Consider the following 27,374-nt stretch of genomic DNA (forward strand, 5'->3'; position numbering starts at 1 on the left):
GCAATTTAAGCAAATTTTTAGCTTGACGCATATTATGGTGAGGGACCTGCCCACGAAATTGAAACTTATGATTCGTTGTCTAAGTCCTCACCCTTAGTTTGTTTTCTTTTCATAAATATAACAATTTGCGGTCAAAGTGAATATAAGAGCCCCAATCTAGCACCTTCAATAATTTCAAGGCCAAGACAAAATAAAATTAAATTTAGTATCTTCTATTTATTTTAACATTTAAGATAATGACTCATCATAAGATACTTTGAGTTGAAATCCATAATATTTAATATAACGTCATGGTCAATTGAATTTTAAAATTTTAAAACATGATATGCAAGCAAGCAATACGGGCAGTAAAGTTCTCTAACTTTCCTCGTTGCAATATAACTAAAGGTCAACTATGACAGTTTTTCTATTGAATAACAAAGAGATAAGGCGTCTCTTGTCTGTGTATATATCGTAAACACAAAAGCAGCTAATGCCTGCTCCTATTAAAAACAATATTCTATCCTTAACACACAAAGGATACAGATAAAGATTTTAACTATTTTTAGAATTAATTTAAATAGTATACTTTTATGTCATGCGGAGAAGATGAAAGCTTTAGCTAAGTTGTGTGTGAAGTTGATTTAAATAATAATCTGAAGAAAAAGTTGATGTTCTGTAAACTTGTTCGTGTTAATGTATTTTTTTTTGTAATATTATCTAATTGCATTTACATTCTTCATAAATATTTAATTAGTTTGGCTTTGCTTTTCAATATATGCTATATTTTGTTGTGAAATAAGAACAAAGTTCGATTACGCTACTTTTGATCAAGAAAACTGCTGTAATAGGCTGTAATAGGCACAACTGAACATACCCTAGTGGATCAACAAGGTGAACAGATCGAAACTGATCCCGAAAGTACTTGAATCCACAAACCCGGCTACCTAAAGTTCCCTATGGACCAAGACGCATGTGTCATCAGCTTTTTTAAACTATAGTACCAAAGTAACCGTTTGGTACCAAACTAACCGTTTACATTATTTTGGATTTCTTAGTCCGAAATTCATTTATGAATATGCAATACGGCCCGATTTCTTATCAAGGCAAAATAATAACAAATTTAGTTAACTTATTATGTGAATTATGGTCCTGTTTCTTTATCATGTTATATTTTTAAGCCAATACCATACCTTAGGCATCACTTACGCTATACTAAAAATACTTAACATCATATTGTGGTCTTTGTGTTCTAATGGAATTTTTAATTAGTTTTTATTTTTTCTTCTTCAACCCCGCATCAGTGACTCTGAGTAGGCTTCGTAATACAGTAAAAAAACAACTTCAACAAAATAAAAATATTCGTGTAGACGCTTAAAGTGCCTATAGCATCACCCACAGGAAAGTGAGAGGAAAATAAAAATGCAAAACATCAAAAGAATTATCCACAAACCTCTTACAGGTAAACCCTCCTCACGATATTACATTTATGCATTGTAATTAAGTTGTAACTGTAAAGTATCTCTGAAAGAGACAGAATATAGGTCAATGTTAAACAAAAAAAAACAATGCATGATTTTAAGTGCAACCTGTGCAGCAAAAAATTCCATCCATTTTGTTCCGCAGACAGGAAAGATAAAAAATACACACGGAAGTAATCTAAGGAGCTATTTATGAGGATTTAATGAGAATAACAAAAAGTACTTACATACAATGTATGTATGTTTACATAGTTCGCTAATTTTTAGTTTGAAAGTAATTACGATAGTTAGTGAAGATACTTAAGTTAAGTTCACATTCAATCTATTTTTTTTTTTTAGTTTGAAAGTGATTATGATGGAAGATAGGAGCGGTTGAGCAAATTTGTTCTTGAATATTGCGATGCGTACAATTAATTTTTATTGAAAATATATTTTTAATATATTTTTTAATTACTTCTACTGACGACATCGTTGCAATAAAGAGATTTTATTTGAACTTCAAATGTAGATAAGGAATATTTTAACGACTCTTTATGAGTCTAAAAGATAACTGTTTTTTTTTTTTGTTTATTGACGTAACAATGGAATCGCAAAAATCATCCAGAGTTTTTTGAGAATCCTATTTTTAATAAAAAGAAAAATCGACCACATTTAGTGTCAATGATCTCTATTATTTTTCTTCATAAATTCAATCTTTGAATCTACAAATTGGCATACAAAAATAAAACTGTCCTTGCGCAATAACTTGGTAACAAGGCCCTTTTCCGACTGTATTTTGTTCATCAATCTTCCAGCAATTTTACATTTAAAGTTGTTTTAGACCAAAATGATCATTCTATTTTAGATCTTTTCTACCTGTTTTTCAAAACGTTACATGTTTATAATCTCAATCAGAAGTTGCTTAGTATTTACTTTCTGTGCCTTAGGTAATCCCTAAAATAGGACAGTCCACTATTTTTACCACTCCGGTAAAAAATGTCGTATATTTAAGATGCGCTATCAATTAAATGTTAGATGTTTTGTGTTCTTTAAGTCATGATGTAAAGCTCACAAAATATTTAACATTTAATCGAAATATGAAGTTCACTACAACTAAATACTTATTGATACGCTATTAATACCAGCGCTGAAATCAGACGAAAGATTTCAGAAAATTTTTCTTTCAAAGCGTTCCTTTGCATAATTCCATGCCTCTGCACCAAACATCTGATTCTTTCCATTGAGTTAGCTCTTCCATAGTAACTATCACAGTCTTCACTTCCTCTCAACCTATTTCTTAAGGGCTTTCATACTAGTTTTGAAGTGTTTCATGGATTTAATAAGCTGTTTCTCTTGGTAAAATGTACACCTACTATGTATGGTCACAGCAAATAACTCGGCGTAGCTATTCTGATATTTTTTATTATTCATTTTTCTACATTTTACTTTATGGAAGTTACCTTTCGTTCGACCCTAAACAATTTCTGTTTTAAAAATCCATTTTGTTTTGTCTAATTCGCAGGCTATATCTAGCAACACACAGTATCAAATTATCCCAAGGCGGATAAAGATTTCCAAGCGTTTGGCTCAATGTATGCATCCTGCCTTACCATCAGGTGTACATCTCAAAGCATTAGAGACGTACGATGTGATATTCAGCAAAACCGGACCTGAGCGCTTGGCCACCGAACTCTTTATCTACAGGTAATTCTTTTATTTGTTATTTAACTCATATTTCTCTATCTAATATTTGGATTTTTTTTAGCGCGGGTCTATTTCCATTACTCGGATATGCTGCCATGAACGTGCGTCCGGCCCTATTGGGTGTTTATGAAAAATATTTTGTGCCTTTGGGAGACAAACTCAGACCAGCACTGAGTGGATTTCTAAGTGGTGTCCTACCTGGCTACGAGAATGGCCTAGATCATTATGAAAGAACCAATTCACTGCTAACACAAGTGTGTGTTGCAGTTAATCCCAAATATTTCTACACAGTAATGTGGGAATGTGTAGCAACGAATGCTTCAATTCGATTGCCAGCCATTTCCTACCTCTTGGACCATTTCAACAAAAGACTGGGAATGCAGCAACAAGTGTTTATAATGGGACACAATCGGGATGTCATGATGTCTGGCTTGTGTGCTTGCCTTAATGATTCTCTTATTCTAGTTCAAAGGAATACACTGGAATTCCTTCTACTTGGTTTCCCAATGCATACGCATTATCTTAGCGAAGCTGATCTAGTTAAATTAGTTACCAATGGCTTGAACACTATTCTCCGGAGAGATATGTCTCTCAATCGTCGTCTCTACTCGTGGCTTTTGGGAACAGAAGTCGCCAAATCGGCGGCAAAACAAGAACAAACTCTCGAAGACAACGACGAGAGTACAGAATCTAACTTTGATAAACATTCCAAACATATTCTAATTCAATCAATAATATGCACACTAAAGTTTAGCTTAGAAAGTACACCTGTTGATCTAAAACCCTACAGAATTATGGTATCGCTGCTGGATAAGGCGGAAATCGGCAGTGCCGTACTCGATTATGTACTCTGTGATATTATTCGAACAATGTCACTTTCCAGTGGGAATGTTGAAGTTGTTAAATCAGCTAATCTACTCTTTGCCACATTTGATCCGGCCTATATTTGGAGTTTTATGACAATCATTTACGAGAAGTCATGTAAAAAGGTAAGCCCATAATTTAATTGAATCGTAATTTTACTGAAAAATATTTTGTATTTATTTCGTTAAGCGGAACGAATCGTCACACTTAACGAGAAACCTTCGACAATCATTCACGGCATCCAAAGGTGAAAAGTTCCAGTGTCAAGTGGGATCAGGTGAACCATCTTTAGTGGAAATCTGCTACCTGACCGAATTCCTACTCGAGACTATTTCATTAGAGATGTACAACGAGACAACGCGTATTTACTTGCCCAAGGTGTTCTTAGCGATCACCCAAATGCTTACAATACACTCGGAATATCTGAGCAACGAGGATATCATTGCCTCACTCAAGCTATGCATGAAGATCGTTTCTAGAGTTCAACCTATGATAACGTAAATTTAATCATATTTTTATCGTAATTATAGAATTATAATTTTTCTTTTGTAGAAGCCCTGTAAAACTTCATACAAAATTACTAATAACTGGACAAGATGACCAATCAATGGGAGGAGAAAGCGTTCAAAGCGCACATGCCGTAAGTGGTAGTAGCACTGCATTGCCTGGTAGCACGCTAGAAAAAAGTAAATCCGATTCAAAGCTTAATCAATCGGCAGCTGCTTTCGATGTAGACCCAAACAAGGACAGTCTGAGTAGTACTGATGAGCCAATACGTCGTTCGAATTCAAATCAAAATATCGATCGAAGGCACAATACGAGCCCAAAAAAGACTAAAAAAGCAAAATCCTTTTCGAAACTATCCGAACTGGACAAAGAGGTATTTAGTAGAGAGCTAGATGATGTCAATGTTGTATTTTTTTGTGTTAATTGTTGTTCGGTTTTCTTTTCTTCTCATTTACATTTCATTCAATGATTATTATTATTTGATTATTAAATTTGCAGATTTGTCCAGATACAGGACAATTAATGACACCACAATCCTCGTCCGATCAGGATACTCCACTTAGCATAAAGAAGCTAAAAAATAAAAAGATTTCTCCACAATTACGACTCAAAATCAAGAAAAATCGACCACAAGATTTACCAGTTTCTGATCGTGATAGCTCAGATTCGGTTCTTTTGTCAGCTCTTGAAAACAAGGACAGAGTTGAAAGTACAGAAAAGATAGAACAACAAAAACCAACAAAAGAGACACAATTTATGTGTCAGGACAATCAAGAATGTACTTCAGATGAGTTTTCCATATTGGAGAAATGTATTCGACAATATGAGGTTTTCTTTGAAGTTTATTTAGCAAGAAAAGTCCTTCAAATTAATGTGCAACGGACGGCATGCACGGTCACTGTTAAAGTTGAAATAGATCCAGAATCCAATGCACCACCAAATGTTGAGAATATTTTCAAAAACGAAGAAGTCTACGAGGATGTGTGTGTTGAGCGTATGCTAGAGATTGATCGGTATTTCGAGACACTTCAAGTGAATATGATGTGTCGTTCGAAACAGTTACATCAATTGTTAAGTCGCTCATTGATAAGCACTTTAGATTCAGCTAGTGATGTGAGTGATGCTGAATTTAAAGATTGCCTTTCGAGTGGAGAACAATTGGATAAGTTGCAAATGTTTGATGAGAAAACTGAAAGAAATATTAACAAATTGATGGAATTTCGACTCTCCGAATCGCTTAGGAATGCAATTAGATTAGCTGCCAATTTGCTAGTTGAGATGTCAACATTTCCCAATTGTAATAAAAATCTTGTTCTAGATAAAACGGGTAAGTTGAGTTTTTTTTTCTATTTTTTTCTGGACCTGCAAATGTTTGTGAGTGAATCTTTTCACCTTTCACGCTTTTTGGAGCATTGGCCTTAAGGGTACAATTTTGGGGTTTATTTGATTATTTATTGGTATTTAAACAACTAATTGCAATCTTCGTTGCATTCATTTGTCCATGGAATTCTAAAGGGTTCTTTTCCCTATCGATTGTGTTTGTATACTTATCCCTTTTGAATTGGGTTCTCAGAGCACGTTTATTATACAAGAAAATATCAATCTTGCTGTTTTATGGCCAAGACGGTAATTTTCACGAGTAGGCTACTTTGGATCATCTTGTATCTTACTCATTTAAACTTTACTAACCCTGCTACCAGGTACATTTTTTCAGTTAAGGTTGCATTTGTCGATCACAGAAGATAGCAGAGTTAAAGTTTTTCCACCACTTCATCTACTATATTTTTACAGGGCGGTACTTCACAATTTATCATAGATCCAAGATATTTGAACTTTTCGCAATTTGAGAAACCTGGAAGCTGGTAAAGAAATTGATGAAATTTCAGTATACACCAAATCTATAATTCACTTTTAAATCTCAACTTTCACCTTTCAAGTTTTGGATGTAACAAGCCATAGAATACTTTTCCTTTTCTGCCAAATTTTTCTTCTACTTCTCCTGGTCCTTTTCTTCTGTCTATGTACTCGCTCGATAGAACCAATTTCTGGTCAACTTCTCCAACATTCTGTTAATAAATTCCTTTACATTTTTCTTCTCTTTTCAGAAACTGAGCTTCCCAGCTGGCTGAAAGTTCTAACACTGGTAGCAGCATACACCCAGAGTGACAAGGAATTGCAGTTAGCAGCAATAACCACACTCTTTGATTTAATAAGGTCACTATTTAAATTGTATTCCTTAAATAAACCGCTAAATTCTATCTTTCTTTGCAGTCTTCTAAAATCCCAAATCGAACACACAACCAGCCCCGGTGTGACATTTGTTGTTATGCTACCTCTGTTAAAGTTCGGTCATGTAAGCTATATTGAAAATAAAACGAGAATTTTCCAACTCATTACGTCAGTACTGTGGAATTATTTGGGTGAACCAGCCATTGATCCAATGCAAATAACATCTCTTCTCTACCAATTACACAATTGCCTCGAAAGTGGCATTGTTGAGACAGTAATAGGCAATAGAATGTCAAGTCATTACGATGCTCAGCTTTTGAAACTTCGCACTGGTGATATGAAGGCTTTATCAAACTATAAAAATGATAGAGCATCTGAAATTAAAATGATGTGTGTATCGCCAGTTCAACCAATTGAACATACCGATCATCTCAAAGAGAGTGAATCGCAAAGTTTCAAAAAATTTGAACTACTTTGGCATTTGGGTCGTGATAAACAACCATCGAAGGGATTTGAGAAGACTCTCTTACGTGTGCTGGATACACTGGGTCTTCCCTATTATATGCCAATTAGAACTTTTGTAACCAAATGGCTACAAGAATCCTTATTACGTGGTGATCTTTCGCGTCTTTTGAAACCTCTCCACAAAATACTTCTATCGTCGAATACCCGTCGAATTGGTATTGTTCATTTTCATTTAATGAAAAAAGACGGCGAGGAAGTAATGGCTGCCGATGCCAAGGAATCCGAAGACAAATGCGACAGTGTCACTGATCGTGGAGTATTTGCTATAAGCTCCGAAGATGGAAATGTCAAGTATCATATTGATTCATCGTTGACCAAAAAACGCAGTCCCATTCGTTCATTCCAGAAGAAAATTTTCGGTGTTACCCTGGGCAGCAAGAATAAGACATCCATATTTGTCAGCGACAAGACCACAAACAGTATAACAGAAAGTGACACAAATATCGGGCTTACAATAAATCCCCTAGAAAACGAACTTGATTCTGTGGGTTCCGAAGAGATACCTTCTTTGAGCAGCAGCGCACCAAATAAAATGGAATCATCACGAAAAAGCAGCGGTGGAAATAGTGACAAGGAGGATAAAATAGTTGATGTTGAAGACGAGGACGATGAAGGACCTGGAATGTTTGATTCTTCTTCAACAGATGATTCAGAATGTAGTACATTTGAAACCGAATCGGAGAACCGAGAGAGTGTTGAAAAAGATTTGTCACTTGGAGGAATTGGAACTGGGTCATTGGGTAATATTAAACGTTTTGTGGGCGATTGTGAAAGAGTAAGTGAAAAACTTACCGAACACGATCGTACAAAAAATCGTAAAACATACAAACTAACACGAGCTGGCAGTGAAGTTATGGAGAAACTCGAGAACGCTATGCAATCGGTTGTTGTTGATGGACATGCAGTCGAGGGTGGAGATTCTGTCCATGTTGCTGATGAATATTTTGGCTCGTCGCAAGATATTGTAGAGACCTTTGTTGGTGATTTAATGGATGCAGTAAGTAAAAGTTGTGATCAGCCTAAGTCACTTTCTTCACCACGAAAGAAATTGAAACGAGTAGATGCAATGAGGGACCAGAAATCAATAAAGAAATCTGTGAGTGTGGGTTCGGGTAAAGATAAGAAGCGAATGAGTTGTATTTCAAAGACATCGACTGATAGTAATAACAGTCTATTGGGTGGTCGTAGTTCAAATGAAGAGAAAGGCACTGTCACCGATTCAGAAGGTGGTAGTGATGAGGATGTGTTTGTTGAAGAGGACCCCTCGTCGCGGAGTGAAAAACAATCGACAGCATCAAGTGCCACCATAAATGTCGAAGATAAAAGAAGAAGTTTGAGTTTGGAAACAGGAGGTTCAGGACACAAAATCGAATGGGATCTAGCCAAGGAGACGCTTGAAAAGAGCAAACAGAACCTTGAGATACTGAGACAGAATGTTGCACTAGAAGCGGGCAAAAAGCACGGACACAAAAAGAAGAATTCGAAAGATTTCAAAAGAAATTTTGATAAGGTAACACGTTTTTTTATAATTAATTTAATTTATTTATTGAAATTTTGTATTTTTAGATTCATCCCTTCCACACATATATGCTGTTATATTTTGGAGTTTACGACACCAAACAAACTTTGTATGCGTTTCAAACACTTCGCAACATCATCGCATGCGATACGCGAACATTCTTGTGCCTTTCAATTACCACATCCTTTTCGAGTGGTTCAATGAAACAGCTCCTCATTCGACATCGCAAGACGATTTTAGGTAAAGGATTTGCTGGCAGTATAACAAACACTGAGTTCAGTCAAAGCTATCGCGGTTGTATGCATTTGGAAGTTCTAGTCACAATATGTTTGTACTATGCGCGGGGTTTCTTCCACAAAGAGTCTACCGAAGGCAATGATATTCCAAGAAAAGAGGACATAATAGGCAACTACAAAGTTCAGTTGCAGAGTGTAGAACTGCTCACACTGATTTGCAGTGAACTCATTGACATTGTCAAAGGAATGGGTAAAGGACTTGCTTGCTACATTGCTGATTTGATGGCTCGCTGTAAACTACAAAAGATCATATTACATTGCATAAATTCCTCGGTGATTTCGTTTAATCAAATCCGTGATCACACTCTCTCCGAAGAGATTTTAAATTTTAACAATGCTGGCGATGAGCATCTTCATGCTGAATCATTCCAAATTCAATTGCTACGTTTGCTGATGGCTGTGATAAAACTCGAGTACGAAGTGACGCTGCTTCAAAATGAGACTGGTTCTGTGGACGTTGGCAAAGGTAGTGATACGACCAGTTCGAATTCGCCAACTCGTCTATCGGCTGAGGGTCCAGTTACCAATGTTAAGTATTTGCCGAACTGTCTTATCAGTCAGCAGCATATGTTCCTTTCAGCTGTTTTAAGTGCTCTGCAGGCAGACCACTTGCGACATGTTCATAGAAACTGGACAGATTTAGTAACCTCATCGTTGAACTGTTTTACCTTTGGCTCATTGACAAACATTGTGATCAGTGTTGTTCATCAGTTGTGTAATAATTTGGATAAAATTGCCAAGTTTTCCCTCAAACAACAATGCAATTTCCCACCTGACTATGTTGTTTCGCAATTAGAAGCAATAACGATTCTTTGTCATTATTGCTTGTTGGATAACACACAGCAAACGACTTTGTCGCATCTTTTCAATCAAGCTTATCCCCAAACTAGCGCCGCTGTTCAAAGTTCCAACACCGGACAGCTGTTAAACAATATTGTACATTCATTTTTATCTTCACAAAACTCTACTGATGCCCAGAGTCGAACTGCTCAGCATATGGCAGCAAGGAATGCAGTTCTTAGCCATCTTTCGCGGATTGTGACAAGTGTTGCGGCCATTTGGGATAGTGAACTAGGCCAAGTGAGGCAAGTTAAGCAACAGCTGATGGAGTTCCTTAGCCCAGTATCGTTGCATCATGGAGCGAATTTCTTGGCTGCAGTTGCAGTCACTTGGCAAGAACGTGGTGAAGCACATAGGAAGCGTATGGCTGCGGAAAGAAATGAAGCAAAACTTTCCATTGTTGAGCAATTCCTTCGGAATTCCACTCCACAAGCTTGCCCCGAGCAGCTTAGTCTGGTTAAATTGGTTTCCAGTATTCGAGTAATGCCGATGGATTCATTTGTACAGACCCTCCATCAAGTGGTGAAGTCACCACCTCCAATTCATCGTCCTCCGGCAGGTTTAACTATTGAAGTTTCTGCATTAGAATTATTCTATTTCTACATGAAGTCAGCTCCAGCACCACAATTAGGTGATTCTTGGAGTTCACTTCTAGTTCTACTGCGCGATGGACTGAATCTTAGTCCTCCAGCACAGTTTACATTACTCATGTTGTTAAGTGAGTTTGTACAGCGTTGTCCACAAATGCCGTTTCAAGATAAGAAAGACATCCGTGATGTTCATGATATTACTTCACGTCTAATAGAAGCTCTAACAACAGTGGCTGGTGCATGTCTTGAACCAACAACATGGTTGCGTCGGAATCTGGCAGTTAAAGAAGATACATCTCCTGTCACTCCTGATGGAACTCTTAAAGATCTCACAGGAACACAACAGTATTGTATTCAAGCGCATTCCGTTCTAGCTGCAACGCTGGCCAATTTGTTAGACGTTGCCTACGGCTCTCAGGAGAAAGACAAAGTAGTTACGATAGTAACCAACTTGATGTACACAATAATGCCGTACCTGAAGAATCACACAGCGCGCAACATACCCTCTTTTTATGCCTCATCTAGCCTGCTTGCCAGCCTAAGTGGATATCAATATACACGGAAAGCTTGGCGCAAGGACATGTTAGATTTGCTCTTGGATAATTCTTTCTTTCAAATGGATATTTCGTGTTTGCCATTTTGGAAACAAATAATGGATAGTCTAATGACCTATGATAGTACTACTTTCCGGGAGTTGATGAGTCGTGTGTCACCAGCTCAAGGTGGTAGTTTGTATATATTTGCTTCACGGGAACAGGAATACGAGCAGAGAGCGATGTTTTTGAAGCGTTTGGCGTTTGTAATATTTTGCAGTGAACTTGATCAGTATCATAAATATATGCCAGAGATTCAAGGTTTGCTAAATTTTCTATCTTTTTTTAATCATTTTTTCATGCATTTTTTTATTTTTAGAACAATTGGCAAATAGTTTGCGACTTCTGCCTGTGATTCCAGCTGTACAATCAGCAGTGTTCCTATGTTTCCGTGTTTTATTATTAAGAATGTCACCGGATCATGTGACATCACTGTGGCCAACAATAATTGCTGAAATGGTTCAAGTATTTCTTGCCATTGAACAGGAACTTAAATCGACTACAGATGATTTGAGGTAAGATTTTTGAATGTTTGATTATTTATTTAGTTTTTGTCAAAAAAAAAAAAGAAAATGCTTCATGTATGTATTTGTTTCCTCCCTTCCTTTCCTTTGTATGCTAATTGTAGAAATAATGCTAATAACAACAATTCCAACAACAGTAACAGGTTTGTGTTTTTTTTAATCATTGATTTATTGATTTGTGTGAAGTTATGCTATCAAAGGTTATTTTATGGTTAAAACGTCTTATTTAAATATCAACTTGGCAAAAATATAAGACAACTAGCTGACCCGGCGGACTTCGTTCCCCCTTTTCCAAGTTTTATTTCCAATTTTTGATTTTGTAATGTGTTAACCTTTTCCCATTACACATAGGTACATACATATGTAAAACTGTTTAAAATATTAAACAAAGCAAATCATTTGTTTGACAGCTATTACAAATTTTTATCGGAATTTATTCAACCAATAAAGGTTATATAATTCACAAATATACAAAAACTGGCTCTGGTTTCACTTCTTTTTTTTTTGCAAAAAGTGCCTAAATCGATGAATCCCGCCTGCCATTATAGAAAAATATGACTCATTCTCCCTTTCTTTTGTGAAACTGTTAATGATTTGTGTTTTGCACCAGAGGCCTGGAATTCCAACACCAAGAACGATCTTTTTACTTTTTTTTTGTTTAAACAACCTGTTTTCTTATGACCTTATCACGTAAAATTATCGTCCGTAAACCGACTATACAAACAACCATTGTTTTTGTTTTGTTGACTTTCGTTTTAACTTCCAAAATTTTTATTTGCGGAATGTAGCATCCACTTTCAACGCTCATTTTTAATCCACTTTAAAAATAGTATTCTCTCTCTTACATATTTTGGTTTCATTGAAGTTTGTATTTGTTCGTTTCTAAACCGTTACCGTGTGAGTAATGTTGGAGCCAGTAACCGAAACAATAGCAATAGGATAAAATCTTAAAAAAAAACGATTAAAAATGAAAAGATTTCGTCTTAATTCTATTCATACATACGTCGAAATATTTCTTTAAAAAAAATAAATCATTTGATTTTTATGCGGAAATTGTATTAATGGTAGTTGAAACAACTTAAACAAATTTTAAGATGCAGTCATAAATTTAATTGAGATATACTGATGGTAAACAATTTTCTTTGCGGGACTAACATTTTAAAGAGTTAATTCATGTTTGTTTTTATTACCCTTGAATATGAGCGATTTTGAACCCCAAATATTGAATTTGCTTATAACTTGACAACATACCAGGTCCAACTATAAAACAAAACCTGTCTCGAACGAACCTTATCACACACACACACACACACACAAAATTTCATAAAAATCTATATCTACTGTCATTCGGACTTCAAATATGGAATTTAACTATAACTTGACAACAGCGACACCTACTGGGTCCATACCACACACACAAAATTTCACAAAAATCTCTCCAGTCTGGTCAAAATATGCAATTTTTCTAAAACTCGACAACAGCGCCACCTACCGGGTCCAATTATAAAAAAAAAACTGTCTCGGACGGACCTTATCACATAAACAAAATTTCACAAAAAATCTGTTCAGTCGTTCGTTCAAAATATGAAATTTTTCTATAACTCGACATCAGCGCCACCTACCGGGTCCAATTATGAAACAAAACCTGTCTCGGATGGACCTTATCACATCCACCAAATTTCAGAAAAATCTCTCCAGGGGGCCAATTCTGGTTCTGTGAATAAGTGAAACGAAAAGCTTTTCACTTGTTCACTCATTTTATTCTCGTTCTGTGAAAAAATGAAAATGAAAACAAACATCAAAAATATTCATATAAATATATATTTTTTTCACTAAATTATTTGTGATATCATAGGATGAGAATCGTTTTTCGTTTCAAATGAATCGAAAAAGTGAAAAGAGTGTTTGAAAGCTAAAATGAAAAAGTTTTTTTTTCGATTCACGTTTTCACAGAACCAAATTGGCCCCCAGTCTGGTCAAAATATGAAATTTTCCTAACTCGACAACAGCGCCACCTACCGGGTCCAATTATAAAAAAACCTGTCTCGGACGGACCTTATCACATAAACAAAATTTCACAAAAATCTGTTCAGTCGTTCGTTCAAAATATGAAATTATCCTAAAACTCGACAACAGCGCCACCTACCGGGTCCAATTTTGAAACAAAACCCGTCTCGGATAGACTTTATCACATACACAACATTTCATAAAAATCTGCCCAGTCTTTCGTTCAAAATATGCAATTTTCCTAAAATTCGACAACAGCGCCACCTACCGGGTCCAATTATAAAAAAAAAACTGTCTCGGACGGACCTTATCACATAAACAAAATTTCACAAAAATCTGTTCGGTCGTTCGTTCAAAATATGAAATTATTCTAAAACTCGACAACAGCACCACCTACCGGGTCCAATTATAAAAAAAAACTTGTCTCGGACGTACCTCATCACACAAACAAAATTTCACAAAAATCTGTCCATTCGTTCGTTCAAAATATGAAATTATTCTAAAACTCGACAACAGCACCACCTACCGGGTCCAATTATAAAACAATCCTGTCTCGGATGGACTTTATCACATACACAAAATTTCACAAAAATCTGTCCAGTCGTTCGTTCAGAATATGCAATTTTCCTACAACTCGACAACAGCGCCACCTACCGGGTCCAATTATGAAACAAAACCTGTCTCTGATGGACCTTATCACACCCACCAAATTTCAGAAAAATCTGTCCAGTCGTTTAGAAGGAGTAGGCTCACAAACAAACGCACAGGAGAATTATATATATAAGATAGCATATCATCTTTAATTTTGACTTGAAGGCAATTTGTATTTTCATGCAAATATGTTTCCTGTTCGCCACAAAAATTGAGTGAGAAAAAAGCTATCGACTACCTTACATATTACCTACAAAAAAGTTCAAAATGCGTGGGGTTTTCCGAACGTGAAAAACTTTTTGCCCGGAACTCAAAAAAGGGGAAAGTGAAATTCTATTTTTCTGGTAGGAATTTTGTTCACGTGAAACTCACGATAGGGCTGAATATTCTATTTAGGGAACTAAACAAACAGACAAATGGTTGCGAATATGCCCCAGTGACTATTTTTGTTTTAAAGTAAAAAAACACTGTTTCTTATGGAAACAAAATGAGGGAGAAACTAAAATATTTGGAACCGAATATAATTGAATCCTTCTCCAATTCTTCCAAATTCCACATCCACGTCTTCGTACTTTGTCAGCCTTCCACTCCATCAAACTTTGTCAAATACCACTACATTTCTGCCACTTAATGTGATTTCCACTGGGAAGAATTAAAATTAAAAATTTTGGCAATACTCAAAAAAGGTTGGCAAGTTGGAAATGAAGGGTACCTTTCATGTGAAAAATAGCTAATTTTAAATAAAATAGCCTTAACTGATTTCTTGTTTTTTTGGTAAGTGATTCAAAATGTATAAAAATAGGAAAAACAAATAGAGAAAAAAAATGTTACACATACGCCCCACTGACTGTTTAAATTCAATAAGTTGTGGTCGTACAAGTCACATTTTACCATATTTTCAGAAAAAATCAATTTAACAAAACAAAGACAACAGTTTAAAAGAATTCTTGGTCAAGAGGAAACATCAACGCTAATGTTTTTTTTTTTTTTGCACAGAGTTATAGCCTGTTTTCACTACAGCCCAAATTAGATTATTTTGCAAATTAGGTCAGTTCAAATTTCAAATTGATTTTTTTTTTTCGATACGATTTGGCATTCATAAAAAGACACTGGCTTTTCGGCAGGTACGCTCGTCAGCTAAGCGTATTCTCTGACGGTTTCTATTGCTATTTCTTTTCTATTTTTTATAGGCAGACAATTCTGGTTCATTAAAAGCTCTAAATGGTTTACCGTTTGACATGAAAGACGATTCTACAGATTCATGTTTTATCACAATGGACCATTCTTTTATCTAACTGTGATATGATAACATTACAGTCATCAGCGACTTATACTTCTAATCCTATTCGCATTTTTGGGAACAACTAAAAATGCAGTTCTTTTGAAACACGCATGAATATTGGCTGTGTTCACAAATGCATCATAACTTTTTGTATTGAAAGAAAACACTACCTTCAAAGCATCAAGTTTGCACCAGAAATATTTTTGAAGCAAATTTTTGATACGTTAATGAACTCAGCCATTGCTTCACATGAACGCACACCATTACATTAAAAATTAAATTGTGGTTTTAATTTTGTTGGTTGTTTACGTTATATTAAATGATGAATACACTTTCACTTTAATATTGACAAAATACTTAAAATTATTCATAATATTCTATTTCAAATGAACAAACCACAACAAAATGGGTGTAAATAATACCTATCAGTAAAATATGAGTCAGAAATTCTGATTCTGGAATAATTATATTTGACAATTGATATCAATTAATTAATAAGGTTAAGTTATTAAAATAAGGTTCAATCATTAGCTTGAGAATTTTGAAATAAATTTTTTTAATGTTTTGTTGGTTCCTATTGATAAGAACTCTACATACGAGATAATGTTTATTCTATGCATTGTATATTTTTTTATAATTTAAATTTTTGTTATTTTATTTCGATTGCGTTCATGACGTGAATCACAAATTCACAAAAAATAAATTAAATTGAATTATGCGTCGTTTAAATAAATATTTTTCTGCGATATGAAAATTAATTTTGTATAAAACCATAACAAAAATACATTCAGGACTATTTAATAATGGTGGTCTAACTTCACACAAATACATGGTTTTTTTTTTCTTCAAAATCTTTATTTTTATCTTTTTTAACTTAATTATTATCCATTCACAGCCAACAGATGTCATGGACAGCAAATTCAAGCAACGGAATAGCATCGCAAAATCATCTTTATCATTGGCGAGCTGTTCAATTGGAAACTGCAAAACTACTTGAACTCGGATGTGTTCTGCCAGCGACCAATTTACCTCATTTCCAGATGTATCGGTGGGCGTTTGTCGGCACCGAATTCAATGCATCCGAGAGCTCAATCTCAAATGGTGATTTCGATGATATGCTTCCAAATAGTTCGCAGTATGTGCCGCACATACGTCGCATTGCCCGCCTAATGGATCAGAAATATTCAGTTCATTCTCCAGTAAGTTTTAAATTTATCTTATTAACTGATAAAAGTCTTTAATTTTTGTTTTTGTTTCTATTTTTAGAAAGCAGATTGTAAACGTGGAACACATCTTATACTGACTTGCCAGCAAATAGTTTCTTTACAAGATTTGTATGGATTTTTCTCCACTCTAAGTGTTACATGTCCCACACCAAGGAACTTTGCCGACACCGGCAAAGAGGTATCCAGCTGCTTAGCTGAAATTGAAGAAGTACTAGCAAAAGATTTCCTTGAGAAAATGCCCACAAGTACGACGCCAAGGTGAAAGCCATCAGCCACTAGCTACACAACCCATAATCTAAATGCTGATGTTATTGCCAATAAATCTACAAATTCAAACTTCCCGTTCTATGTTTAATCCAAAAGAAGATTTAAAAAATCCCAACCAACTGTAATTGTTTAAGGATAGTTTTTTTTTTTTTATTTTTTTGTTCTCTATTTAAATATTGTGATATCAGATCGGTGTATTCTGCTGCTTCCCTTGAGTTTGCTGCTGCTTTTCTGGCGCTATTAATAGAAGCTATACTGACCCGTTGAAATTAAAAAAAAATCAATTTGTTTTTTTTTTTATTTCGTCTCTTGTCAATTCGCCGCAACACATTTTGTGTGTGTTTGTAAGTTTTCAACTTTATTATTTTTTTTTTGTAAATACTTTGTCAAGGATATTCGTTAGTATTTTTATTAATTGTTCATTATGTAAATCAAAACAAAATAAATAATAGCTGGCTAAACTAACTCTATACAATAAGAGCTAGTGTGCAATAAATTTTGGTAAAAATTTATATACATACATAGCTACAAAAAAAAAAAAAAAAAAAACAAAAAAAAAAACTGCATATACTGCAAAAAACTAAGAAGACAGACACAAAATGATTTAAGAAAAAATAAAATATTTTAATTAATATTATTGAATAGAAATTTATTTCCTTCCCCTCCATATATAAGAAAAGCGGTTTGTTAAAAAAAATAACAAATAAACAAATAAAAGATATAAATAAAAATAATGATAATTTCTCAGTATGTATATTATATATAAATTATAAAATTAAATAAAAAGTTAAATATAAAAAAAATACAGTTGTATGAATTTCCTCAGTGATTATTTTTATCACCTTAATTTTTTTTAATTGAAAAAAAAATGTTACGCATACGCCGTAGAGACCTGATAACTTAAATGTGTTAGAAAGATCACTTTTATGTGTTTATGCCGTTTTATATTCCCGAAGAAAAAAATAACAAAAATAATAAAAAATTATTAAAATTATTTTTATTTTAAGTGGAGTGATTGAATATAATTCAAAATAAGTTCAAGTGACCTCAACTCCAAAATGTATAAAGCGTTTCGCCCAGGTACGACAGTGGGCTCATCAGTTAGATCTGTCGTACCCTTACGACCAAAATAAGGCGTCTTAGTAAGGGTACGACAGATCTAACTGATGAGCCCACTGTCGTACCTGGGCGAAACGCTTTATACATTTTGGAGTTGAGGTCACTTGAACTTATTTTGAGTTTTATATTCCCATTCAAACCAAACGCAAGACGATACAATCGTTACACCGATCGTTGCAGGATATTCGGACGTCACAAGGTAAAACTAGTTTCAACGACAAATGGTGTGTGTACAAGCCCTCTATGACCTTCGAATGCCAATATCAAATATTTAAGCTAAAATAAATCCAATTGATTTAAAACAAAGCCAAATTAGGTTATCCCAAAAATTTATTTTTTTTTTTAATTGTTTTAGTTGGTATTTGGTTTGAGCAAAAAAAAAGCAAACATTCCGAATTCGAAAAAAATCATCTACATATGTACATATACTAAATTCGAAGAAATTCAGGATATATTGACAAAGACCACTTTTGTTGTCTCCATTATCCTAATGTTTTTTCTACTAGATGAGTAAATCTGTGGCGCGACTGGCCCATACAAAACATGTGTCCATGAAATTAGTTAATTCCAGACTTCTTTCTTTATTTGGCTCTGTTAATATCTGTCGAGGGAATCAAAAACAAAGTATTTTTCGATTACAGAAGATAGCACAAATTTCTCCCGCTTTAGCAATGATATAGTCATCGCTATTGAACATAGATAGATATTTAAATCTTGCACACTTGGAAGCCCTACTTCCGAAACTAAGCAGAATAAGTATTGTTTTTCTTCGCGCATATGCGGTATTCACTTCTATAGTTCACATAGAAACCAAAACGATTTGTGTTTAAACAATTTTCTTCACATTGCAGCATAACTTCAATAGTAGTCAAAAACCGTTTTTTTTTTATTTCTAAAGGTAATATTTCAAAAACGGGAGGTGATTGAATTTTTGTGACTTTGGAGTCGAGTTAATACATTAGAGAGAAAAAAAAAATCGAAATGTTAATTAGAAAAAAAAAGTTATTCTTCGAAGAGAATCCACTACCAGGTTTTTAAAGAGATTAGTACTCCAGCATCTTACTTAGGTTACTGCTCTTTTATACATGTCCATAATCATCCCCAAGACTTCTGATAATCCTCTGAATTCGCATGAGGAATTACGCCTAATGAACTTAGAAACTAGCAAGAAACTTATGTATACAAAATTTAGTTGACTGTTTGAGAAATATTTTAAAATAAAAAATTGAACTTTTTACAATTCGTATATGGAAAAGTATCTACCGTTATTTTTGATCCTTCCATATTTTTGATTGCAAAAATCCAAAAACATTTTGGAGAGCCTTAAAAAAATAATGCACACAAAGTTTGATGTTTGATATTTCCATCCGATTGATCCTACTCTATCAACACAGTAAATTCCTGTCGAATGGAATTCTAATTCTTCTGTTACCATCAAAAATATAGAAGCGCTTGGAATTAAGGGGAAGGAGAGAAATGAGTTAAAGCTTGTTTATTTGGAATACAGAAAGATAGAACTGCCCCAAAAAAGTTCTTCCGCAAGACCAAACAAATTAGTCACTCCTTATCTTTGAACTATTAATAGATTTAAATCTCAAATTTAAATAAAATGCGATTGCATTGTAAATAAATAAAACAAGTGTTTGTTATATTTGTTAATGTGGATTTAGGAAAGTAGGTCTTATGGATTATGGTTACTAAAACCATCAAAATTATTTTTGTTTAGAATTGAATCTTAAATAAACCCGCATCCAAAAAGTAAATGAGTAATTGTCTTCTTAAATTATCAGTTGTTATGATTTTAATGAAATAAATGTTACGTGCAAATTAAAGAACTTCTGACGATATCGACAGTGTCTATATAGCCTAGCGACTAAAAACAAATATATATTATTATATGTTTCAAAAGCAAACATTTTTAGAGGTCAGTCAAGTAATGGTTGATAACCCCTCTTCGCTATCTCGCATTCCCATAAAATTTAATTCCACTTGTGTATTATATTATTTTTTGAAAATTACTGAAATCATCTTTCTTTTTTGTAAATTTTTAAGGAAATAAACAAGAATAAATGCGTAAAGAGAATAAAAATTGAATTTTAAAATCACTAAATGTGATTGCGGTGAACCCCCATGGTAATTGTGAAATCGAAACAGATTCATTGGATCAATGCCATGAATCATCTGTTTATTCAATGCAAAAACAGAAAAAACAAACGAACAAATAGTGTCGTTGTCTTTCAAAATGGAAAATCAGTTCCAGAAGAATACAAACAACAACAAAAAGAGAAAAGAAAAACAGCTTACAAGCTTATCGAAAAGAAATTTTTTTTATTTGTACAATGATAAGTACAACGTATGTATTTATAAGGGTTATACTATACAACTAAGCTAGATATTATATTTATATAAGAGGGGAGAGAGGAGCAAAATGCTATTTATTAGTCAAACAGAAAAAAAAAAACAAAGAAATTTAGTCCTTTAGATCCTTGTGTAGGATGGATAAGCTGTTCCAGCTGCTCCAGTTGTTGGTGGAATCAATTGTTGTCGCTCCCTGGATGAGCGAATAACTCGGAATAGTGAATAAATTGCGGTCCAAATGTAATATTGTATAGCTATAAAAATAATTAATAACCGATTGAGAGATGTGATCGTTAGAGCTATATAATCTTACGAGTTCTTACCAATAGGAATCAATAGACCCAATGTCATTCCAAAGATCATTCCGAAACTCTTTCCCACATGGATGCAGCTTACAATAAAATAGATCAAGTTCAGAACACTCAAAGAGAGAGCAAATCCATTATTAATCAGCCATGGAACGAGCATCATATGACGTTCCTGTGGGCGGAAAAGATTGATTGATCAAGTATATCCGAGAGGTGAATCCCCCTGATTTTGTATGTAGATCGTATGTGCATAAGGGTGGTCTTTATTTAAAAAAAAGTTGGATTTTGTATGCTCTCAAAGGCTCATATGGTTGGAAATAAACAAAAAAAAAAATGTACCCAAGTTTGTGAATTAAAATGTTTAATTTTTAATTTTTGACATAACGTGTAAAAATCGACTTTTTAAAAAAAGTACAAAAAAAATGGTTTTCTTTCCCAAGCTGAACCTCCGAAATTATAACAGTTAAACATCTGAAAAAAATCCAGATGATACATAGCTACGGGAACGGGTCGTTATTCTGTATTCCTAAATTCTGTATGACCAAAATTCTGTATTTCAATAAAAAAATCTGTATGAACATAATTCTGTATTCCATTATTCTGCTTTCTATTATTCTGTAAATCCAAAATTCTGTATATTCCACGCCTATACCTTTTTGTCTTTCCTTTTAAACAATTTGTATTCAATTAACAAATTAAGTATAACAGTGTATAAGAGCCGTTTGGCAAAACGCAAGTTAAGGATTTATGTTCTACATAAAACCTCATGTAGGACAGTTTTCGCAGAGTAAAAATTTGGGAATAAGTGATTATGTTCTACATACATAAATATTTAAGTTTCGTTTCAGACCTTACAAAAAAATACAATCCAATAGCTGTAAGTCACATGCAAATTAATTAGGGAGGTACTTTACTTCAACATTTTCTACAAAGAAAATACCAAAAATCTGTACTCCAAAATTCTATAAATGATAAAAGAAAAATTGTTTTGATACTGAAAAAAGGCGCACTTTTTTTCATTATCAAAAAAATTTATTCTTTTATCATTTACAGAATTAAGCAATACAGAATTTTGAAATCCAGAATTTTGAATTTACAGAATTTTAAAATACAGAATTTTGGAAAACAGAATTTTGGAATCCGAATTTTGCCACATACAGAATTTCGTTTCGACCCCAACCCGATAGCTACAACTATAAGGTTTAAGGTCCATTTTCTTCACTCGGAGTTGAACAAAATTTTTAATATAAAAATTCTCAAGTTTTGTTCAACTCCGAGTGAAGAAAATGGACCTAAGTCTGTTAAGTTTCAAATTTTTGGAAAAAATAGTTTGGCGAAAATTTAAAATTGATCGGACAAGATTCAAAACCCCATGTTATTCCCATAAGTAACTTCAACTGCTTGGCGGCACGGGTTAAAATTAAGTTAGAAATTTGAAACTTGGGGAATATTTTTTAAAATTTATTTTCAATAATGTAAGCCCTTTGGAGCAAACAAATCCCAACTTTTTTGAAAATAACGACCACCCCAATGTGCATTAGAGTTGTTTAAACAAAAACAACACAAACAAATGCATATAAAGATTTGATACACAGTTATTATTTGTGTGTAAAACGTACCTGGATGGTACCGGCTACCAAGAGAACCGATGATATTAGGTTCACCACACAAATAGTCAAAGCAATTGCAACAATTGCAATTACAACTGTAATTTGATATTAATTTTATGTTTAATAAAACAAATATAAAAAAATGCGTCTTAGGAAAAAGAAAAAGAGATTGCAAAAACCTACGACGACAATGATGACTTACCACTTCTAACGGTGCTGGGGTCAAGTTTTTCGGCAGGCGAACCACCCTGTTCGACTATATATTTAATAATTTCATCTAAATTGGATATAAGCAATGCGTAGAGGACGATATAGAACAAGGACAAAATACCACAGACCCAGCCGACGACAACACCGGCCGTGTTCAATCGCAAACAACATAAACGTTCGACAGTAAACATATTATTTATTTTTGTGAAATACGGTTTCTAGGAAGATAAAAATTAAATTGCGTAAAATAAATTTAAAATTTTTTTTTGAGAGACAAAGAAAATTTTTCATTTACCAAGTGACAGAGAACGAACCAAACTTGTTGAACACAGAGAAAAGACTGAAGAAGAGAAGATGAAAAATTAACAAAGAGGAAGATTTTTTTTTATGAAAATAAAAGGCAAAAGAGAGAAGAAAACAAAAAATCAGATAATTGAGAGTTCTGTTTGATTTGAAATTAAAAGTGACGAAACGTTTTAACGTTCGAAGCAGAGATACCCAGGAGATCGGAAACTCTCGTACGTTTTTCTTTGAAATAAAAGCATTCGCGTATTAAAATTCGTGCTCCCTTAAAGGAAAGTCGAGCCGAAAACTTATCAAAAAGTCAAAGACTGCTTCCTCCAATTATAGTTCTGGCTTTAATATTTTCCAGCACACTTAGCTAAAAGCGTCAATCCAAGTTTTTAGGCAAACCAGTATGACGTCAGAAGTTTCCCATCTCCTTCTGGGCATCTCTGGTTTTAAGATTTGTGTCCATTAAAGAGTACAATGGAGATCTGAAGAGGATTATATAACCTTAGGCGACACAATTGGTAACTGTTTTTTGTAGAGAATTTTAGGTCATTTTTACTTGCAAATAGTTACCTACTTTGTATGTACATACATATAATTATATAACAAGTTATACCTACATTTGTACAAAAAAAAAAACTTAAAATAATCAGATATGACATTACGATGATAGAAAATGCAAGAAAAGTAGATCCCGGAAGTTCATCTTCTGTCTGTATATTAGTCTGTCTGTATAAGAACCTCTACAGCCTAAATGCATGGACCGATTAACATAAACCTTGGTATATAGAATTTTTTGGAGACTTTCTAGACGTTTTTTTTTAAATTAATTTATTTCGACAAAAACCGGTACCTGTCATTCTATAAATTTTGGAACATTTGAATTTTATCGAAAACGGCTCCAACGATTTTGTTAAAAAAATTCAAATATTAGTTTTAAAAAAGTCTATCTCTTAATGAAAAAAAAAAAACATTTTTTGAATATCATTATTAACGGTACCAGAACCGTTAAGAACGGCAGAACCGTTTTCTCTTTTCTCAAATCTGATTTTCTGCCAAACAACTGATTGAATTTCAACGAAATTGTTTTTAACCTAGTATTTATATAATTTTAATATACATACATAAATCAGAAATAAATTTTTGAAAAAAAATTATTTTCGGATTAATTTTTTTTTAAATCAGTTTTTTTTGAAATTTTGGATTTAAGTGTTGATAAGTAATTTCTACAAAATTGCATAACAATTTTATTTTAATATAATTTTTCAATTAAATATTTATAAAAAATTAGTTTATTTAAAAATGACTCGTAACGATATTGATTTTTTTTTTCTAAAAATGCATCTTAACAAAATAAATCAAATTGCATACTTATTTTTAGATTTCAATTTGATTTCAGATGTTGTTTTCCGCATCTTCTACTATCAGCATCAGAAATAACTAAACAAAAAATCGTCACCTTATCTGTTTCTGCTGTACTAACTCGTTTATGATGTCCTTTACAATGATAGAAATGCTCTGCTTTATTGCTAAGCGTGCATCTTTTGTCATAAGTTTGTAAAAATGTCCAAATTTCCTTTGCTGCATTACGTCTTTGGACATGATGAAATTGGTCATCATCCAATTATAAGCAAATTGTCACTCTTGCCATATTTGGCCTTATCACGAATTCCATTCGTATCGGAACTTGCTACGATTCCCGAAAAAAACAATTAAGAAATCCGTTGGTGTAATATTAAATTACATATAAATCGTCTCTACGATCCGATTGTTTTTTCGGGAATGGTAGGAAATTTCCGATACGAATGGAATTCGTGATGAGACCGATAATCTCTTGCATTCCAAGCATCTTCTGCTTCCGTTGCTCCTTGTGAAAATTTTGCCCATAGTCCTTCTCTCATCAATAACATCTCACTTTTATATTTCCATATAAAATAATTTGCATTGATGCTTTGCAACTAAAAACTTTGTATTCGCCATAAATTTAGTATTTTTTTTTTCTTTATTCTTTAAATTAGCTTTATGCTCTTTAGTGGTTCGGGTGTCTGAGTCCAAAAACCTTTTGAAAATCCTTAGTTTTTAGTTAAAAACAAATATAATGTTGCTTTGAATCAAAAGAAAAAATACAAAACTCACTTTTATTAAATCAGAAAACTAATTTACAAACGAAAGTAATACAAATAACAAATTAATATACAATAGTTCTTTAAATATATTTCTTAAATATACAATTTCTTAAAAAAAATTCTTAATTCTTAAAAATCTTCAAAAAAATCTCAGATTCACAGTCATTGTCAGTATATATGCCATAAATAACATTTTGTATCACTTGCCAAACAAGACGTTGCTTGGTGGGATAACTCATTTGCAATACCTGAAAGCATTTAAAACAAAAATCAACTGCATTAATCAACGCAGGTCCTTGGTCAAACAAACTAGATCCAACAAGAACATAACAATTGAAGTCATCTGGAGTTGTTCCTACTGCAAATACTTTGGGTGTCTGTAAGTCATGGATTTCACAGTAATCTTTTAAGAAATCTTCGGGGTCTAATTCATCTATACTATCAAAATGAATAACAAGATTTTCTGGATCATCTTTCTGAAAGGGTTTTACGTCGCGTCCGTAATTCTGCACGAAATAGCTCAAGATCATTAATTCTGATAATGTTGGCAATTTTCCATACAAATCTAAAATAAGTGGCACATCCTTCCAATCCATATAAAGGGCTTCGGTAAAAATTCTACTATGCAATCGATCCCAGTTATCAAATAGATTATAGTTCTTCCCTGGATGAAGTATTTCAAAATCTCCATCTATTATATCAATACTGTTGTCGCCAAATATTGAGATGAGTTTTTCAAAGTAAGCCAAGGGGTCGAGAATGTTACGAATATACGTCATACGAAGCTCATAGGTATTTCTCCAGAGTTCGCAATGAGTTCCCCAATCATCCCGGATTTCTATCAAATCATTCAATTCAGGGAAATCGGCTTCGATAGTGCCTTCTGGTTTGTTATAGTATCGGTCACTACTTTCCATTTGCATATATTGTACTTTCTTATTCTGAAAGTATTCATACAATTTCCCGCCAGCAAGGTATTTCACATGATTCGAATAACCTACAAAGTAAGTGGAGGAAATCTCAGAAGGAAACTTACGAACGATTGCAGAAGACAAGTCCTCGAGTCTTGTCCTGTCAATGGCAATCGGTGCATTCGATTCAAGGAGGCTTTCGAACTCAAAATTAATAATCAAATTAATGAGAGCAAGTCTATTTTCCTCGCTTAATTGATTGGCAACTTCATAGTTGCTCACAATTGCTCGACCTTCGTCTGAAGATTTGAGAATATTCTCCAAATGTTGATCGAAGAAATCTAGTTTTTGTTTTTTAGTTAGCTTTGGAGGTGCTTTACCTGCATTTCTTTTGCAAGGTTTTTTGATTTCAATAGATTTGTGTGGTTGTGGAGGAGGAGGATTTTGTTGAACCACATTGATTTCTTCAACTTCCACTTTGACTTGATTTATTTCGTCAGTTTCAACAATTTCCACAACAAAATTAGTCAATTTTTGAGATTGTTCCAAATATGGAATAAAGAGTTCTTCGGGTATTTCGAAATCAATTTTGGGATTGTAAAATTTGCATTTTTTATTTCCCAAGTTTTCAAAAGCCGAATAAATGGCTGTTTTAACATCAGAAATTGTAATTTTGTCATATTCACTTTTTGAGGAGGGAACAGCAACAAGTTTTTTTGTGTCTTTAAATCGAAATGGAATAATTATTCCACTTTTTAAAAACATTTTGGTAAGTTGTTAAATCGTTTTTGATTTGATCAAAGTAACAACAAACACAAAATAAACAAAATATTTTCCCGTTATTTTGTTTTTTGACAATGAGTTATGAGTGAAGTTGGAAATATTTTGGTTTATTTTGCCGCTTGAATAAGTGCAACAGTTTTCGCCGCATCGATAACTCGTTGGATTTGTTTGGTTACTTTTTTGTGGAACAAACAGTGTTGGTTAAAGCCTGGTACGCAGCTCGCGCTAAATTTTAGCTTCCATGCAAATTATCGAAAAATTTTATCTGAGCTAAATTTAAGCGCAGCTAAAATTCCCATACAAGTTATCAATAATTTGTAGGGGAATAATTTTAGCTCAGCTAAATTTTTTCGATAATTTGTAAGGGAGCTAAAAATTAGCGTGATCTGCGTACAAGCCTTAAAGCCTGGTACGCAGAGTTCCCATACAAATTATCAAAAACAAAATAGCTGAGCTAAAATTTATCAGAGCATATCGATCATTTCATGGGAGCTAAAATTCAGCTAGGCTGCGTACTTGAAACAAAAAGAAATTTAATGGAAAATATTGAACTTTTTTCGCCTAGTATAGCCTGGTACACAGCTCGAAAAATTTT

The 27,374-nt window shown here is 33.6% G+C and overlaps 4 protein-coding genes across 5 annotated transcripts in view; 2 read left to right on the forward strand and 2 right to left on the reverse strand.

Moving 5' to 3' along the window:
* LOC129921107 (protein dopey-1 homolog) overlaps positions 1-17,132 on the forward strand; it is a 33,681-nt gene extending 16,549 nt beyond the window's left edge. The window contains exons 3-14 of one of the 2 annotated variants that reach the window (XM_056002785.1): positions 2,962-3,143; positions 3,205-4,132; positions 4,197-4,504; positions 4,560-4,887; positions 5,013-5,841; positions 6,620-6,728; positions 6,786-8,778; positions 8,835-11,367; positions 11,426-11,621; positions 11,735-11,773; positions 16,466-16,769; positions 16,837-17,132. In XM_056002785.1, coding sequence (XP_055858760.1) covers positions 2,962-3,143; positions 3,205-4,132; positions 4,197-4,504; positions 4,560-4,887; positions 5,013-5,841; positions 6,620-6,728; positions 6,786-8,778; positions 8,835-11,367; positions 11,426-11,621; positions 11,735-11,773; positions 16,466-16,769; positions 16,837-17,058 — 7,971 coding nt within the window. In that variant the 3' untranslated portion in view covers positions 17,059-17,132. The remainder of the gene's footprint in view (positions 1-2,961; positions 3,144-3,204; positions 4,133-4,196; positions 4,505-4,559; positions 4,888-5,012; positions 5,842-6,619; positions 6,729-6,785; positions 8,779-8,834; positions 11,368-11,425; positions 11,622-11,734; positions 11,774-16,465; positions 16,770-16,836) is intronic. The other variant, XM_056002786.1, reaches the window with a different exon arrangement.
* LOC129921111 (pre-mRNA splicing regulator USH1G) overlaps positions 1-27,374 on the forward strand; it is a 522,815-nt gene that overhangs the window by 308,475 nt on the left and 186,966 nt on the right. The window lies entirely within an intron of this gene.
* Positions 20,491-23,078, reverse strand: LOC129921124 (uncharacterized). The gene is made up of 5 exons (XM_056002811.1): positions 22,964-23,078; positions 22,661-22,886; positions 22,468-22,553; positions 20,864-21,020; positions 20,491-20,794 (listed from the first exon to the last, which is right to left on the reverse strand). The coding sequence occupies exons 2-5, from the start codon at positions 22,857-22,859 to the stop codon at positions 20,661-20,663; spliced, it is 576 nt and encodes a 191-aa protein (XP_055858786.1). The 5' UTR covers positions 22,860-22,886; positions 22,964-23,078; the 3' UTR covers positions 20,491-20,660.
* On the reverse strand, positions 25,160-26,804 carry LOC129921110 (uncharacterized). The gene is made up of 2 exons (XM_056002791.1): positions 25,396-26,804; positions 25,160-25,333 (listed from the first exon to the last, which is right to left on the reverse strand). Exons 1-2 carry the CDS (start codon positions 26,759-26,761, stop codon positions 25,254-25,256), a joined length of 1,446 nt encoding a protein of 481 aa, XP_055858766.1. The 5' UTR covers positions 26,762-26,804; the 3' UTR covers positions 25,160-25,253.

The sequence above is a fragment of the Episyrphus balteatus genome, chromosome 1 (genome assembly GCF_945859705.1).
Source record: "Episyrphus balteatus chromosome 1, idEpiBalt1.1, whole genome shotgun sequence".
NCBI lineage: Eukaryota > Metazoa > Arthropoda > Insecta > Diptera > Syrphidae > Episyrphus > Episyrphus balteatus.

What these genes read in the sequence shown, in the direction of transcription:
- LOC129921110 (XM_056002791.1), bottom strand. Translation starts at nt 26,761, where the DNA reads ATGTTTTTAAAAAGTGGAATAATTATTCCATTTCGATTTAAAGACACA. An exon ending in TTATGTTCTTGTTGGATCTA is followed by an intron (nt 25,334 to 25,395) that starts GTTTGTTTGACC and finishes AAATGCTTTCAG; the next exon opens with GTATTGCAAATGAGTTATCC.
- LOC129921124 (XM_056002811.1), bottom strand. Translation starts at nt 22,859, where the DNA reads ATGTTTACTGTCGAACGTTTATGTTGTTTGCGATTGAACACGGCCGGT. An exon ending in TGGTAGCCGGTACCATCCAG is followed by an intron (nt 21,021 to 22,467) that starts GTACGTTTTACA and finishes TTCCGCCCACAG; the next exon opens with GAACGTCATATGATGCTCGT. An exon ending in GGGTCTATTGATTCCTATTG is followed by an intron (nt 20,795 to 20,863) that starts GTAAGAACTCGT and finishes TTATTTTTATAG; the next exon opens with CTATACAATATTACATTTGG.